The 18,577-nt window shown below is 37.5% G+C and overlaps 1 protein-coding gene across 1 annotated transcript in view; it reads right to left on the bottom strand.

Annotated features, from left to right (window-relative positions):
- LIX1 (limb and CNS expressed 1) overlaps window positions 1-18,577 on the bottom strand; it is a 52,449-nt gene that overhangs the window by 24,944 nt on the left and 8,928 nt on the right. The window contains exon 2 of the mRNA XM_025992850.2: window positions 8,580-8,743. Within this exon, the coding sequence (XP_025848635.1) occupies window positions 8,580-8,743 (164 nt within the window). The remainder of the gene's footprint in view (window positions 1-8,579; window positions 8,744-18,577) is intronic.

Here is an 18,577-nt window from a genome sequence, read left to right as displayed (position 1 = left end):
GTGGTTGGGAACATTTCGCCTTTGTGAATCAGAGTTCAAGTCTCAGCAAGTGACTTGCAGAGTTTGTGTGTATGGTTGGCCAGCTCTGGTCAGTGTCACCAACACCTCCGTTTCATCCTGACAGCAAGGCATCAGCACAAAGAATGCCGCAAGCCAGGCCTTGCTGCTAATTGTCCCCTTTTCAGTTTCCTAAGACCTTGACTGCCCTGGTCTTAGCATGAACATTTGCATGTGTTCCAATTTATCTAATTGTGGATATATTAGCATTTCCCCCACCTTCCAGATGGTAATGTGAAAAAGGGCAACCGTTGAAACTCAGTCACCCAGGTTAATACTGTGTCTCTTTCTCCATAGGTCAGGCTGGCTACAAATATGTTGGGAACAATTTGGAGCTCTGTGTGTGCTGGGAATGGGGGTCTTTGCTAGGTATGGGGGAGGGGAGTGGTCTGGGAGTCCAATTTTCAGAGAAAACTCACCAGTTCCTGTCAACTGAAAGAAACGTTTCATGCACATGGTAGGTCACAATGTTATTTTTATAATATAAACCACCTGGCCTCCTCCTCGTTTACCTCTGCCACAAATGCTATTCTACACACATACCTAGACCAACATCCCTGGTAACTATTACAAAACCATGTTGTGTTCTGCTCCTTGAGGTTTTTTCTTTTCTCTTTTTTCTTTTCTTCTGTTTCTTTTTTCAAGTTAAGGTGAAGACAAGATGAATTGATCAGGGCTCAGAGTTTTGGTTTATTTTTATAGTTGCTTTGATGTAAAAGGACTTGGCTCTGATTGCACTGAGAGGGATGCAGGGGGGATGGGGAAGGATGGAGTCAGCTTTTCCTCCTCACTCAGCAACTCCTGAGACAGTTAGCATCTTCCTAAAGCTCATCAACTAAAGGCTTGGAGACTCCTGTGAAGATAGTCCCAAGTCTTTATTTATCACAGATTCTCTTCCTAAGCATTGCTTTTGCTGCACTCTGCTGTTCTATTTGTAGGCCAAGCATCTCTTTTCACGTGACTTGCTAAGAAAAGACACAGATTAAAGTCAGGGGATGGGATTGGGGAATAAATACAACATCTCATTAAAACAATATGCACTCCCAATTTCATGGGCAAGTCATTAAAATCTTGACATATGACTTTCAAATGAGAAGGGCTTATAACTAACCTTCCTATCTTTGGGTCTCATTAGTTGCAAAACAGGATGCTTTCCTGGGGAGATTTCTTCCAGGAAGTGCCTCCTTTAGAAGTTAAGTTACACTGCACAGTGTGTTGTGCATTGGAGTCCAGGTATACAAGTCTAGAGACAGAGAAGAGGTTGGGGATGATTTCAAATAGAGATGCTTGGCATTAAAACAGCTTTAGTGCTGGGCAGTAGTCTCAATTTTCTGGCAGGAACTAAATCTATTTGGGACATAGAATGTTGAGGCGAGGCCTTATTTAATAAGCAGTGAAAAGAGTCTTACGGTTCCATTTAGTCAAGTCTATGAATTAATAAAAATTTTTCTTAGTCCTTCTCTCCTGGTAAAAGCTTAATCTTATAAACTTAGTTTATTGTGATTTAAATATATTTTTAATTCCCTGGACTTGGAGAAGAATCATTCAATGTATGGAAGCATAAAACATGTTTTATATCTGATAATACAGGTGAAGTGTGCTTACTGCCTCAAGTAACTTAAAACACAACAAAATCAGTCTTATCTTCTTTTAGACAGTATGCATCTTGGAAAAGTAATTTTTCTAGGTATCTTCATAGACAAAGGTTTTGCTTTAAAAACTAAGAGGCATAAAAATGAAAGGCCTTTTAGAGACAGAGATTCGCTAGGAGCTCATCTGCTCTGAGTGTTCCTCTCACATCTCCCAACTGTGCAGCCGTGTTTTGCAACACCAAGCCTTGGTTGAAAATGAAAAAAAAAAAAATCAATAACAGCCTGCCTATGGAAATATTAAATGTCTCAGTTCCATGGGTTGCTTGGAACACAAAGAGCCTAAATACCCAAACTGTGTTTAACACCTATATTTATTTTCCATGAAGAAATTTGAAGAATAACAAAATATTTACATGAAAAAGATATGATACCCAAATGAATTAGTGTCCTACACTTCAAATAATTGAGCTATCACATCAATGTTTTAGCCAGAGAATACATTTTTTTTCAATCCTAACTTATACACATAAATAATCGCACAGTCTAGTACTACACTCAAAGGAATTTTTGGGTTTTATTCCAAATAAGAAAGAAATTCATTAATCCAAATCACTCTAACAGATGACATGGAAGGCCACGTCACTGGCTAGAAAACAAAACTTGAATCGCAAACCTTTTAATCAAAATACAAAATAAGATAAAATACTTAAATAAGTTCTCCTTTTGCACTTGAAAACAAAAACAGCTGCTGAAGCAGTGAATGGCTTTCCTTCTGAGTTCATCAAGAGGGGAGCCAGACGTTGATCTGATGGCCCTTGTGTTGCTCTTATTGTAAAAAAAAAAATGGAAATTACTGCAAGTTTTCATGGTCATGATATGTGGCTAGGGAAGGATTAACTGCCTAGACAAGAATGGCATAAAGAAAATATGTCCAAAATGCATGAATTCTTACTGAATGCCTGTAATATTAGAGGATGGTTTCTTTTATAAAAGACGCAATAAGAACTAATGTATTTCAATATAGCTTTCTAAAAGAAAATTTAATATGCAGATCATTTTATTGTTTTGAAATTCAAAAATGAATCATATTCTCACTTCTCTTTTTCTAATACTGTTGTAGCTTTAAATGCACAGTTTAAACAAGATTATGACTGCTTTCTTTCCCTCTGGCCCTCTGTTTTTTGTGGGTTGTGGTGTCAGGACTAACTGAAAATTCTTTAATTAGTCTACTTGGACACAAGCCTCCCATTTACTTCAGTGGGAGGTTTCTTTGCATAAAACCAGTGGTTTGTGTCCATCAGAGCCTTTGACTGCTTTCCTTTGATTAATCAGAAAACTAAAGCTCAGTCTGAATACCATTTTTCTAAAGAATGAATGGGCATAATCTCTTACAGCTTTCATGAAACCAGAAGGATTAATCCTTCAATCCAGTCCCATACTCCACTTCAAGTATTTTCAATTACTTGGCACCATTGGAGGTGACGTCCATGGCTCAGTAAGAAGGCTACTGCTGGCATAATGGTTTCTCCATGTCTCAGCACATGGTCTTGGCATTAATAATCCATCCTGAAATGATTTGCAATGCACAAGGGTGACATTTGATTACGTGAAAGGCATTGCAGGAATGAGCATGTAGGCTCTTACTGGCCAACTGCTGGCAAAAACATGATGAAATGTTATATGGTGAAAATAGCATTTAAGAAGGTTTCTGAACGGACAAAGAAAAGTGTAAGGACGTTGCTTTAGGAGAAATTTTCTTTCTTTTTTTATTTTACTTCCTGGTCCTTTCCCAAATCATATCTTGGAGGGCCAAAGGGGTTAAGGGGCCAGATTTCAATCATCCAAATACATTTTCAAAACATTCGATTCAGGAAATTCTGCATCTTTTAAAGCAAGGATGTTAACAATCCTCCTGAGAACCTTAAAATATAATGATTTAAACATAAGGTAAAGGAGACCCTGAAATGATTAGAGAAATCACCAAGAGGCCTCCCTGTTGAAGAGTTCACTTTTTTCATTTTGTCTTCTATTTTTTAAAGATCACTAAGAGGATGTTGAATGTACTATCTAGGGGAAGTCTTATCATTTTGAGTAGAAATTTATAAGATGATTGGGAAATTCATAATTCTCAAGGTCATGAAAGCAAAAACAAAAACAAGGAAACTTGAATTTCTTAAACTTATATCCTCTAGTTCCATTCACTGTTGTGTCAAATATGTTATATTCTAGGAGATTATAGTGAATGCATTTATTACATACAAACATAATGCACACCTAAGTGAGAGAATGTCCAAATCTTGCTTATTCTTGGTCATGGGTATTGGGTGGAAAGAAAGTTACTATGCATAAATTAAATTCAGAGAGAATCAGATATTTTTTTACATCAATATTTTAAAATTAATCCACTTTCAAAACTTTAAACTACTGATATAAATATAATAATATTACCTGATTTTAATGTTCTTGACTTTTCTTTGGCAGCCTACCATCTTACAGTTAGGTAAAATATCTTATTTGATATATTATATTCTGTATAATAGTATATACTATTTTGTATATCAATCAATAATGATTAGATATAATAATGGACAAATATAAACTTCACTGATTTTTGAGATTTATTGTTCATTTACTTAGCTATTCACTCAACAAAATGTACTGGGCACTTACTATACGCAAAGCACAGTGCTAGGAGTCATAGGGTTATAAGGATAAAGACCCTGACCCTGAGGCATTTATGTTTTATTGTAGAGACAGAACAACCACATAAGTAGCAGTTAGAAGAGGTCAAGGCATGAATGAGAAACAGTTAGGCTGAAGCACTGAGTATCAGGAGAGGAATTTAGGGAGATAAAGCTGAGAGGGAAAGTTGGGGCCAGCTACAGAACTTTTAATTCCAGAGTAAGGAATTTAGACTTTAATAAGAAGGTAGTAGCCATCGAAGATTTTTTTAAGTGTTTAATTTTGAAATAATTTTAGATTTATGGAAGGGTTTCATAGATAATACAGAGACTTCCCATAAAGTAGTCAATATCATCTCTGTTTAATATAATTGCTTAAGTAGTATTCTTATATTATACTCCTATAATTCCTTTTATCATGCTTAGCGTAGTATATGCTTTGCATTTTTTCTTACTCAGAAATGCCAAAGATTTTTCTTTCTTATTTATCTTTTCAAAAATAATTTGTTTTTATTGACTGAGTTTGACAGTTTTTGCCCTGTTACATCAGCTCCTCCAAAGCTATCTTCAATCTACATTAAAACAAAATTAAAACTAAAAACCAAACCAGTGAGATCAATTATAAATCCAGATCCATTTTTTAAGCAGAATTTTGTCTCTAAGTTCTATATGGCCATGGTGCCCTATGATTCATTTGTCATGATCCTGTTTAGAAATATAGTGGACCACTTCAATATGAAAATTTGTGTTTTGGGCAGCCCAGGTGGCTTAGCGGTTTAGCGCCGCCTTCATCCCAGGGCATGATCCTGGAGACCCAGGATCGAGTACCATGTCAGGCTCCCTGCTTGGGGCCTGCTTCTCCCTCTGCCTGTGTCTCTACTTCTTTTTCTTTTTTTTTTTTTCTTTTCTTTTCTTTTCTTTTCTTTTCTTTTCTTTTCTTTTCTTTTTTTTCTTTTCTTTCTTTCTTCCTTCTTTTCTTTTCTTCTTTCTTTCTTTCTTTCTTTCTTTCTTTCTTTCTTTCTTTCTTTCTTTTTCTTTCCTTTCTCTCTCTCTCTCTCTCTCTCTCATTCTCCTCTCTGTGTTTCTCATGAATAAATAAATAAAATCTTAAAAAAAAAAAAAGAAAATTTGTCTTTTTCTTTAACTCAAAGAAAGTTGTTTCTGTGGAGTGCCTGAGTGGCTCAGTTAGTTAAGCCTCCAATTCCTGGTTTTGGCTAGGTCATGCTGTCAGGGTTGTGAGATTGAGCCCTGTCTGGGGCTCTGCACTCAGCAGGAAGTCTGCTTGAGATTCTCTCCTCCCCCTCTGGCTCTCCCCCCACTCATGCTCTCTCTCACTCTCTCTTTCTCTTTCTCTCTTTCAAATAAATAAATAAACAAATAAAGAAAGAAAGAAAATCTGAAAAACAATTGCTTCTGTTCTTTATTTCCTACCCTCTATTTCCTTCATCTCTTTCTAAAATTCTTATTAATGTTTACTCCAGGATTTATCTCCATGTCTCTTGTGTTATTTTTTTCCATCTCTTTTTGTCTTTTTGCTCTATGTTCTAGAAGATTTACTTTACTATTTATTTTTTACTTTGTCATCCTTCACTAATTTTGCTGTGACCTATGTCCACTCATCTCTTTACTCCTCTTTTATTTGTTTTTATTTTAAATTTCTTATTCCCTGCTTGCTCCTTTTTTCATAGCTGTTTTAGGGATAAATATCCTCCCACAATTTTCTGAGGATATTCACTGGAATCCTCTCCTATGTCATCTGTGGCTTGAATTATTTATTTACTTTTGTTTGTTTGACTTGGCCTTTCTCTTCTGTTTTTGGTTTTCCTCAAATGTTTGGTGGTCTTTAGTCCACTGACATTCATGGACAAAGAGATTTATTCAGTTCACTGGCAAGACCTTGCCCTGTGGCTGAGTAGGTCTGTTTCCCTAAAAGTTCTCCCCTGAACAGGAAGTCAGATGGAAGCGCTGTATGTGTAGGCAGATTTTACCTTTGAATACTCAATGATGGACCTGCAGTCTCACATGGATTAAGAAATCCCTTCCTCAGTTTCTGCCTTTCTTCCCAAATTCTCCTGCCCCGCATCCTTGTCTAAGTGTCTGTGGTTATATTAAGCTCTGTGTTTCTGTTTCATTTTTTTTAATATTGATTGATTGATTGATTTAATATATAGAGAAGTCATGAGCAGGGGGAGGGGTAAAGGGAGAGGGAGAGAATCTCAAGCAGATTCCCCACTGAGCTCAGACTCCAATGCAAGCAAGGCTTGATCTCATGATCCTGAGATCATGGCCTGAGCCAAAATCAAGAGTTGAGTGCTTAACTGCCTGAGCCACCCAGGATCCCCCTTTTAAGCTCTGTTTTGAAGTTTCTAGACCCACTTTCAAGTCATCCTCATCAGGAAATTCACTATCCTTAATCGGAGGTCAAACAGAGGTCTGCTGTTGATCAATGTTCAGGGTAGGAGAAAGCAAGACCTCAGTGGCTGGCTGGGCCAGAAATTTGAAAACAGTTCCTTAATTAGCCTTAAAATTACCCCCCATGCTATTGCCAGAATAATCTTTCTGAAATATATTTGAATACATTAGTCTCCTGCTCAGAATCCTTCAGGGGTTCTTATTTTACATAGAATAAAACCTGTTCTCCTTTGCAAAGCATAAAGACCCATTATGGTTTGATACGAGTGCCTAACCCATCATCTCCTACCACTTTCCTGCCATAGACACACTTAGGCTTCCCAAATTCTGAAAGTGCTTGTGGTTTTCTTTTGCTTTTTTGTTTTCTTTTGACATACTGTTCCGTATTCTAGGAATGTCATGTCCCCTATCCTGACTTGCAAAAACACCCTCAAATGCATATTTCAGCTTGTGCTTGCATTCCCCATGGATCCTTTGACTTATCCCAGTCAGACATAGGTTTGTAGTACTATTTATTAAACTATACTCTCCACTTCATAAAGGTTTGAAATAATATGTAATAGGTACACAGTAACAGGATAAAATAAATGAGTGAGGCACACTAGGTTCAAAGGGAGAGTTAAGGTAGAAAATATAAATAATATCAAGTATGCCTGACATTGGTCCAAAATATTACATGACATTAAGTTTTGTAAACTTATACTACAAAGAGATACATTGAAAATTTGCCTCTGGTGTTCCTAGTTGTCAAAGCTATGGGGGACACTTGAATGCTTGTTGAATATATTGTCCATAAAATACAAATAAGGCATTTTTGCCAGTAATTGAAAATTGAGAAATAGTTTACTGCAGTAAAGGACTACTCATAAAGGTGACTGGTAAACTGAGAAGTTTCTTTTTATGCTTTCATCGACTCTCAGATATTACCCCCAGGCAATATTTAATTACTATAATGTTTTTAAACACTAGTTTCCTCAAAGTATGGACTATATCCTCATTACTTGGCCCAATGCTTGATATTTCCTAGTCACTGAATGCATATTTGCCATATACACTGGACAATCAGATGTTGATGGTTAATATAGGCAATATTTTTGTGAGTTGGTACACAACTAGAAATGCATTCATCATTTACCCTTATCATAGACATACTAAAGATTTAACCAACTAGATGCGTCTTTAAAATAATTACAAAAAAATACTTGTAATACCTAGTATGTGCCAGATAAATATATTACATGTATATCTCATGACTCCCCAACCAACACCATGGAAACTATTCCCCATTTCAAAGTCAGGGAAATCAAGAAGTTAAATAAGTTTCCCAAGGATATACAGTTCCCAAGGAAATCAGAGGCAGAACTTGGGCTTAGCACAGGTGCCTAAATCCAGACTTGTGAGTCGCAACTTTTGCTGTTGGTTCATGCTTTGCTGTGTAGTAGATTGATTAGTATTTGTTTCAAAATTCATGGAAGTGGAGACTTCCTACTCATGAAAGGGCCCTGATGGAAGGACTTTATAGAGGTTTCTTTGTTTTTTATGGTTTATTCCAAAATATTTTGAGGGAAAATTCAGCAGCTATCAGGCAAATAAAATGCTATAAAATTAATTTTCCATAAAGAAATATCAGGGGATACCCTAATATAAAACACTTCCATTTTAAAAAATTGGAACACCTGACCAATTTTCCTGGGTATTATGTGTTGCATAATGGAATGCAGCACAACTTTTTTTTTCACTACAACCAGGAAAGCTTGTAATGTTACCATTTTATAAAAGGACTTAGTCTATTTTAACCCAATTAACTTTTACTGACCAATTTATGGTTGTTTCTTACCTGAAAGTTGCCAAAACAGCTTCCCCCTGGGAGGGTCACATAACTCACAAAGGGAGGTCCTGGAGATGGCAGTGACTCATAGACCACCACGCCTTCACTTGGGAATGCAGCTCTCTGCTGCTGCTTGCTTTCCCAAAATTCCTGTAACATCGACACAACATTCACTGGAAAACATAAAAACCATAATCAGTTATTAAGGATGGATGTACTCTGGAAAAAACAAAATTTTAGTTGCAGGCTGGATTGTGTAACATGACATTTCCAGTTTAAGCAGAACAGTGTATATATGTTATGGCTGGGAGGGAGTCGTTTCAGATGTGAAAGAAGCAAATCCTGATTAATGCAAATATGTTTATTTCTTCATGAGTATGGCTCAAGTGGCTTGGTGCCCTAATTCCAAAATTATTTCAGTATATTAAACTTACTAAAATTATAAATTAACTTTTAATATAAAAAATTTAAAAATCTCACTCTTTGAAAATTTGTCTCAATAAACTTTGTTTAGAGCTATGGTTATCCATAGCCCCTGCTCCCATTTATCATAGAACCTTAAATCTGCAAAGCAAAAGCCAAATTTGGAGATAAAGATATAAACAATGCAATTTTAATTGGGACCCACCTATTATAAGAATTAAGAGGAGAAAGGCAGAAAGAAGAAAACTCTTTCATGCTCCCCTCCATGCCAATCTAAAGGAGAATGAAAGGCTATTGTGTAATAAGCAGGAGGCTGGAAAAAACCATAAGTGAAACTAATAACATGGAGACCTTTTTAAGGACCATGTCTGTTAGATGACTTCAGAAAACAGGGTAATGGCTATAGCCATGTGTTTTAGATTAAATGACCTGTGATAGCCTGCAGAAGTTTCAGATCAAATTTGGTTGGGTTATTTATCCTGTACTGCAAATTGAATTGTGGAAATTAACAAAGATAATAGAATTGTAGCGTCAAAAGAGACCTTTCAGGTCATGCAGGCAAAGCTCTGCCTAATGTAGGAATTCCTTATACAACACTATTGACAGCTGCCTATCTGGTTTGTGCCTGAGCAAATGGAAAGACCTGGTACTTGGCACACCTTGAGGCAGCTTATTTCAACTTCTACTGGTTCTATCTGTTGTGAAAATATCATTCTTGGGAGTAAGCTGAAATCTGCTTTCCTGTGAGATTCATGCAAGTCGTCTATTTCTCATTTCTGGGGCCTCACAGAAGTTTATCCCCTTACCCACATGAGAGTCTACTGCTTGCATGAAGGCAATATAGGAAATCTGTTGTTTTTGCTTGCCTCGGAACAGCACAAAAATTTTCCTTAAATAATCATCTTTTCTTTAACCACGTTTTCTCCAGGGCTGAGGGATGGGGATTTGAACAAAGTCAAGTCCTGGACTCATTCGAACCAGTGAATCCAGGACTTCTGTTGGAAAGGTTGAAAGATGAGATTCTCCTTTTTTCCTAGGGTTGCTGGGGTAATAGGAGGTAAGTGTAGCACAGCCCAAGCAAGGGGAGAACTTGGCTGAGAAGACAGCCAACAGAGAGAAGGGTAGAATGAACAAATGCAGAAAGAAAAACTAAGGTCTGATAACATACTTTGAGCCCCTTAGCCAACACATCTAATTTTTTCTTAAATCATTTTGAACTGGTGTCTCACACTTGCATATGAAAGTGTACTAAAACAGACAACTCTCAGGCTTCCTCAAATTCAGATTAAATCATTTTTGTTTTTTTCAGTCTTTGCATAACATGATATCTATGCGCTTTGGCATCCTCCTAAAATACATTCTTAACTGTGCTTCAAAATGTTGGGTTTTAAAAAAAAATGTTGGGTTTTGATATTTTTCAAGTGGTCAGGAAAGTCACAGAGTTTGACCTAGAGGCAAAAACAATGCACAACCACCTTCTAAGCTATTTACTGAAGCACCTGGCTCCTTTACCTCATCGCTATGTCACAGATCAGCTTCACATAGGTAGTCCCGGCGAATTTTCAAGATGCCTAAGGAACTAGATGCCTGTGTTTATTTTAAAACTGTAGTGTTGGGATCCCTGGGTGGCGCAGCGGTTTGGCGCCTGCCTTTGGCCCAGGGCGCGATCCTGGAGACCCGGGATTGAATCCCACATCGGGCTCCCGGTGCATGGAGCCTGCTTCTCCCTCTGCCTGTGTCTCTGCCTCTCTCTCTCTCTGTGACTATCATAAATAAATAAAAATTAAAAAAAAACTGTAGTATTTAGTATTGAAGAAGTATTTTGGAAAAGAAACTGGGAAAAGGTAAGATTGTCAGCGGGGATAACTGAATTAACTAAAAAGTACATGTTTAAGTGGTCATGGTGAGATTGGCCATTACAGAGTTTCTCATTCATGCAAAAAATATTTCAATAGTATTTTCCACCAGTTGATGCAATTCAAAATAGAATTTTTATATTCTTAACTGTATTTCTGCTCTGCATCTTCCCCTGCCTTTCAACTCCAAGAAAACAAGGATTTTTGAGCTCGTTGACTTGAATTTCTGCTTGCAGGTGACATCCAGAATTCAGCAGGATGTCTTAAAGATCGAAGTTTAAAACCAAAGCTAGTGCTTGTTGCTCTGATAGCCCACAAGGCACATTAGCCTGCTATTTTAAGTTAGTTCATTGTTGAATTAATTTTAACTGATAACTGGAGGAGGAAGATGGAGACTCCTGATTGTCTAGGTAAAATGAACATGAGAATTCTGCAATGTAAAGCTATGTGGATTAAAAGAGTTCAAAGGTATGTACTAAGTGGAATTCTACAGGAATAAAAGTAGCAGTTTTCAAATTTTTCATTCTGCAACTTTGGAAGACGTCTTTGATAATCCTATGTATGTCATCACCTCTAAAAAGTACAATGTATGTACATGCACACACACAATCCATCTTTCTATCTCTATCTCCTCTTGTCGACTAGAAAACCAGATGAATGGAGTGCAGAGGGAAAAGGGCCAGCTTGCTATTTGGAATTTCAAAGATCAGTATATCAGAGGATGCTCTATTTAAAAAACACATGCTTCTTTATAATTTTTTTGAAGTAGCAACAACAAGGTTCATGGACAATGTCAAAGAAAATGCAAGCAGAGGCTCAAGTTCTGCTGAAGAAAAGCACCCAAGAGAAGCCACATTACGCAGTTTAGTCCTTAGCTGCAGTTGCACTTCAGTGCTCAGCCAATGATCCTGCCTTCCTTATTTTGCAACAAATGTAGGCTACCAAGTATGTGATATCCATCCCCACCTCTAGTGACCCACCTGCACAAGGGTCCAGCTCCACATTATTTCTACCAGTATCAAATGGCATTGTTCTAGTAATTATTCTCTTCACCTCCTATTCTTTTTTTTTTTAAGATTTAATTTATTTATTCATGAGACACACACACACACACACACACACACACACACACACACACACACAGAGGCAGAGACATAGGCAGAGGGAGAAGCAGGCTCCATGCAGGGAGTCTGATGTGGGACTCGATCCTGGGTCTCCAGGATCACGCCCTGGGCCAAAGGCAGGCGCTAAACCACTGAGCCACCCAGGGATTCCCTTCACCTCCTAATCTTAAAAGTTTCCTCTTTATTCATATCTTCTCAGTAGCCATAGTATGCTCAAGAGAACAAATAAATGAATCAATCAATCCATTCATCAATTAAATGAAACATTCAACCTTGGGACTATTTTGGGCTACTAGTTATTAAATATTTTCCTATTGTAGTGAGGCTGCTAGAAAGAATAGTTTATATTACTTTCTCTGCTTCCTTATGTTCCATTCATTTTTAGCACTCCATAATCTGACTTTCTTCTATACTTTATTCCACTGAAACTGCTCTGGCAAATATCACCAATTCCTAATTTTCAGTCCTTATGTATTTGACCTCTAACTTCATTTTTACACAGTTGATCAGTTTCCTCTAGAAGCTCTCATATCTCTAGGCTTTTCTGACAGTATTTGTACTGATTCTGCTTTTCTGTTTCTAATTGTTTCCTCTCAATTTTTTTTGCGGGTCTCTTCCTCTGCTTACCCCTCATGTTGATTTGAATAAAAATCTTGTCTTTGTCTTTTCTTGTTCTCTTTCTACCATTCTCCTTAAATGACAGAACCTATCTCCATGACTCCATCTACCATAATATAGCCTGACAGTTCTCACACTATTCTCCTATAACTCCAACTTTATTAATAGATACTTCCTAGTTAGATGTGACATGAATTCATCATTTCCAAAACTCAACTCATTTTCTTTCCCATAAAGTCTTCTCTTCCTCCTGAATTACTTAGAAAGTAATATTAGCACCTACCTAGTCATCTAATTAGAAACCAGGCAGGAACCTTAAATTTCATATCATGCTCTTTCCTTCCTAACAAATGCCCAAGTTTTATTAATTCCATATTCTAATGTTTCTCATAGTCCTTACTTCCTCTTAATTTGTACTGCCATTGCTGTCTTGGTTCATATCTCACCAAGTATGCAACAATATCCTCCTGCTTCCATTATTCGCCTATCCAACCCGTCCTCCTATTGTTTCCTGAGTAATCTTCTAAATCACATAGCTCATCAAATCACTCACATCTTAAAATCCTTCTGTGAGTTCTTCATTACCTACAAGATAAATGACTCCTTGGCAATGCATAGAGGACCCTATGGTTGATACACTGTCTCATTCCATACTTCTCTCCTCAAGCCACCTTCCAGGCCCCAAATAATCCTATGCTTTTTATGCTACTGGCAAGCTTTTTACTTCCATTACTACACTTAGAATGCCCCTTTCTCCACTGACTGTTGTCTTCCTGGATGGCCTATTCATCTTTTGAGATTCAACTTCAGGATCAGCTACTTAAAAATAAAAACAAAAACTAAATCACTAAACCTTTAAATCACTAAATCACTAAACCTAAAAACTAATCACTAAACCTTGCTATGGAAACTACAGTCCTCTAAGAGGCAGCCTGGATATCACTTGGGGACTTGTTAGAAATGCAGGATCTCAGGTCCTATCCCTATTGAACCAGAATCTGTATTTTTAACAACATTCTCAGGCAATCTGATATGCAATAAAGTTTGAGAAGTCTTGTTGTAGGAAGAAGTCCTTATTCTCATTTCCTTTACTATGTACCTACTATATTTCAGGAACTATGCATTTTCCCACTTAATCTTTACAACATCCCCTAGAAATTGGTATCATAATCCACAACTTAAAGATTAGAAATTAAAGATTCTCAAGGTATAATCACAAAACTACAAAGTCTTAGAGCTGGAATTTTTAAGCTACTGCTGTTTGAGTGTATAGTCCATGCTCTTTGTTCATTCAAAGACATTCTCTAATTATGACAGAATTCAAGTCGTTTTCATGTGCATCCACCTCTACTGGAGACAGTGCTCTTTAGGAGAAGAATTATATCATTTTCCCCAGTGTCTGGAATATGGTAGGCGCATAATAAAATTAGTGGGGTATTTGAATATTTTCAAAGTATAAGAGATATGCTGCATTTGTGAGGCTGTTGGCAAAAGAATTACTTCACCTATGTTTTCCCAGGGGCCATTTTTTCGGACACTTGTTCTTGACAAAGTCAAATAAAGTAAAGGCCAATATTTGTATTTTTTCATACAAGTGATATGACATATTTCTATCTTGGAGCTGCCCTATAGAATGAGTAGTCTCTTCCCATGTGAACAGGTATCCTGATGACCAACCTTTAGCCAACACTGCTCTGGTTTAAAGCAATGGTGTAAATACCCACCGATTATGTGTCCCAGAGAGGGCTATGACTGGGCCTTCTATCTAGTCCCTCCCTTCAAGTAAAGTTGACTGGAGGAGAGAAACGGGAGAAACGGGAAGAGCAAAAGGAAATGACAAAGACTGAGGGGGTCTTAGACAGGCTTCCTAGACAGAGAGCCATGAGCAAAAGTCAAGGTCGAGACTCTCTGTTTGATTGTGCTTTCCACCTTAACATGAAGAAGCTATAGTCCAGAACATATCCTTTTTGGTTATTCATTAGTTCTCTCAAAGTTTAGTAAAATTCTTTTTATAAAGTTTCTATTTTGTCTTAATGGAGACTAAAGAAAAAAAGGCTTTATCCACAGCCACGACAAGATAAATTTGTCATCCATAGTGAATTTGGAACAACAGGAAAGAAGTAATGCATTCTCAGGTGGAAACTGGGAGAAATCAAGTGGCTAACAATTTGCCTGATGTTGGATTCAGGACAAGCTGAACAGCCCTCCTAGTTGAGGGTTTAACACCCCCAGGTTATCTAGTGTTATCTTTATCAAGGTAACTAATGTTAAATTGGTAAAATTACTACAAAGAAGTAAAATATCAAGTGGCTGAGAATAGGGATGTGGGAGGACATAGAAGGAGAGCGAATTGTTGGGAAGATCCTAAGAATAACAACATGAAATCTGGTTCATCTTTGTGACTTTTATCAGTTTATAATATCTGAGAGTAAAGAAAGCAATTTAACCTCTGAATTTACTTTGCACATCAAATTTCTTAACCCATTGTAATGCCCCAAATTGCTTTCTCAGACACAAGAGATTAATCCTGATACGGACTAAATATTTGTGCCTCCCACCTCTCCCCTCCACCACACCACACCACCCCTCCATTCATATGTTGAAGCCCTAATCTCTAGGATGATGATATTAGAAAGTGGAGACTTTGGGAGGTAATTAGATGAGATCATGAAGCTGGGGCCCCCATGATGGGATTAGTGCCCTTATAAAAAACAGACAGACACACAGGGGCCATGTGAATATACAGCAAGAAGGCAGCCATCTGCAAGCCAGGAAGAGGTCTATTAGGAACCAGATATGCTGACAACTTGATCTTGGACTTCCCCCATCTTCAGAACTGTGAGAAAATAAATTCCTGTTGCGTAAGCCACCCAGTCTATGGTATTTTGTTGCAGTAGCTTGAGCTAACACAAACCTCTTCAGCAGTTTTGAATATTTTGTATATCAACAAGACAATTTACAAAATAGTTTACAGGCATTAGTGTAGTTACTTTCCTGGTGACTATTTGAAATTTGAATGTGGCAGAGTTTTGAGAATGGTAATTCGATCCACAAGAAAATCTCTCGTGAATGAGATTTTCATTTTTCCCTACCTCAAGCTTTATTTTTGATTATAAAAAGGTGAGCATTAAGGCTTACACAGAGGCAATGGACCAGTGAAGACATCCAACAATGTGGAATACCTTGACCATCCAACCTTTGATTCTCTCTACAGAAATCCTCAATCAACTTCAGCAAAGCAGTGTCTTTACTTGTCCCTGAACATAGAATGCTTATTTATTTATTTATTTATTTATTTATTTATTTATTTTTTTACCTCTGTCTTGGCTCAAGTTCTCTCAGGAGTATTGTTTCTGCCCCTCCCCTCTATCCATTGAACTTACTACCATACTTTAGAGGAAATACCACCTACTCCATCATGCCTTACTCACTGGTTCCAGCCCACATGAATCTCCTTTGCTGAGCTCTCATTCCATTAGTGGTCATGTGTCTTAGCACTTAATCTCCTCTAAACCATGCTAATGAAATGGATGTGGTGTTCCAGGCTAAATTGATCAAGTCAGACTTGGCTGGACTTCTTTCTAGCCAGAGGAATGAAATGCCTTATGATAACAATTCATCTTACAGCATACAGTTTTCTGTTATTTAACTCACAGCAGACTGTGAGAATCTGGAGGGCAGGGACTCTGGTTCTTTTTTATCTCTAGTTTCCTTGGTACCCAGTACAGGGCTATCTACCTAGAAACAATCATTGAATTCACTTGGAATATAAGAAAATTCTACATTTCTGAACCATTGGTATGCAGCTGAATAAATGTATAGAAGGTAAGTGAAGTCACTATGATTCCTGGAGAGGTTGAGACTTCCTTCTTGAATAGGAGGTTTCACATATACCCCACTGTGGAATTCAAACAGCATGGAAGTGATGGTAACAGCCATGCTGGGGATGGTGGAGTAGGTGCAGAAAGATCAAGCCTGGTTAGAGTAGACATACGATTGTCTCTTCTAGCTTGGTCTTTACCATCATAAAAACTAGGATTTAGGAAAACGCTGAATGGAGATAAGTAATTTTGTCTTGGAGTGCCAACCCTAATCAATTTATTTGACTGCCTGGAATAGGATGTTAAAAGGATTTGAAAGTAGTTTCTGTGATTAGTGGAATAGAACACCATAATGTGGCACTGGCATGGTTTATCAGATGACCCTGACCTTGATGATATGGAGTAAAAAAAGAAGTTCAAAACAGGCTTCTTCCCATACAAATCTACAATTTGATTGCAGAAATAATAAAATTAGTAAAGAAAATATTAGAGTGCTACATTGTAGAACAGAGATGATCTTTTTTAAAGACTTTATTTATTTATTCATCAGAGACACACAGAGAGAGGCATAGGGAGAAGCAGGCTCCCAGTGGGAAGCCTAATGTGGGACTCGATCCCAGAACCCGGGATCATGCTCTGAGTCAAAGGCAGACGCTCAACCACTGAGCCACCCAGGTGTCCTGAACAGAGATGATTTTTAAAGCAATATTTAAAACCTAAAAACTTATGGGACAATAATTAAATCAATACAGGAGGAAAAGTAGATGAATGTAGGCTGAAAAGTTCAGGAAAAATCTACCCTGGAGGAAGGCCTAAGCTGATCCACTTCAGAAGATTAAGTTCTAGACCGTGATGAGAGAGAAGTTGTGTTCTCTTGACAAAATGAATAAGAAAAATAATAATGCCTCAGCCAAGGAATTAAGTTAAGGCGGCATAGGAGAGAAGTATGATTTGACAGGAGACAGAGTAAGGAGACTTAGCTTCTTTTAATAACTGGAAATCAACCCCACTGTCCTAGTGCCCTAGCTGTACCTGCGTGGGTAAGAATGGCAGGAACACAGAGTCTCTTGCCCTTTGCCTTTGCCTAAGGTGCTGTGCTGCTTATGGTGCTCCATCCAAGAGGCAGGGCCCAGACACTTGGAGAGAATGTATGGCTGCTCTTATAGAGCTGGGTGACCCCAGGGAGAAAGTTTCTGGGAGGGGTTTGGGCATAAAAATTTATGAGAAATGGGTAGGGGATGTGACAAGCAAGGGGGCTCATTTCGCTGCCTAGAAGGAGTATAAAGCCCCTTCAGACAAGATCCTCAATAACTGGATACTCAGAGGGCTTTTATCCAACAAATTCAGAGCTTTTCATTTTCATGGATTGGATATGATAAAGATGCCAATAGGGACACATGATTTATGTTTTCATAAAGGCATTCTCGGATGTACAGAATGTAAATGCCCCATGGATTATAGAGTATGTTATAGAAGAGTCCTCAATACAGTCACTGGTTCAAACACAGTACCATGTGTACTGTGTCTTGTCTCTTTACCGTTTATCGACCAGTAGACAATTTACTTAGTAGTTAAAAGTATGAAAACTGGAGCCATAATTCCTGGGTTGGAATCCTGTCTGTACCACATAAGATATCTACCTAACTGCTCCAGTTCTATCTGTAAAATGCAGGATTTAACCACACAGAGTTTCTGTAAAGCTTAAATGGAAAATGCTCAGAATAAAGCTTCACACATAGTAAGCCATGAGAGTGTTAGCTATTATTTGTGGTTAAAGAAAGTGAAGGAAGAAAGGAAAAGGCATGATTATATGCTTGCATATTGCATCTTTGAAACTGTCTGTTCCTGGATTAGAAACCATATCATTAAACATTCTAAAAAAGTCTGTACATCTGAAAATTCCCTAATTGTACACATTGTGCTATTTATTTCCAAAATATGTAAAGAGTTCAGAGACGAAAAAAGAGAAGGCTCTTTTTGATATTATTCACTAGTAAAGTCAAAGCTTCATAATAGCCAGAAAACAAAGGGATGAAATGCTACATCTGAAAATCTGGAAATAGGGATGTTTGTCCAAATTATTCACTTTCTAATGGATGCTAAAGGCAATAGAACTGCTCTTAGCAGAAATGAGAGGAGCTAATTTTTATTTAAAATTAATGTTT

This window comes from Vulpes vulpes, chromosome 14, assembly GCF_048418805.1.
Source record: "Vulpes vulpes isolate BD-2025 chromosome 14, VulVul3, whole genome shotgun sequence".
NCBI lineage: Eukaryota > Metazoa > Chordata > Mammalia > Carnivora > Canidae > Vulpes > Vulpes vulpes.
Note: the sequence above shows the minus strand (reverse complement) of the source record. Positions and strands in the feature narration are given on the sequence as shown.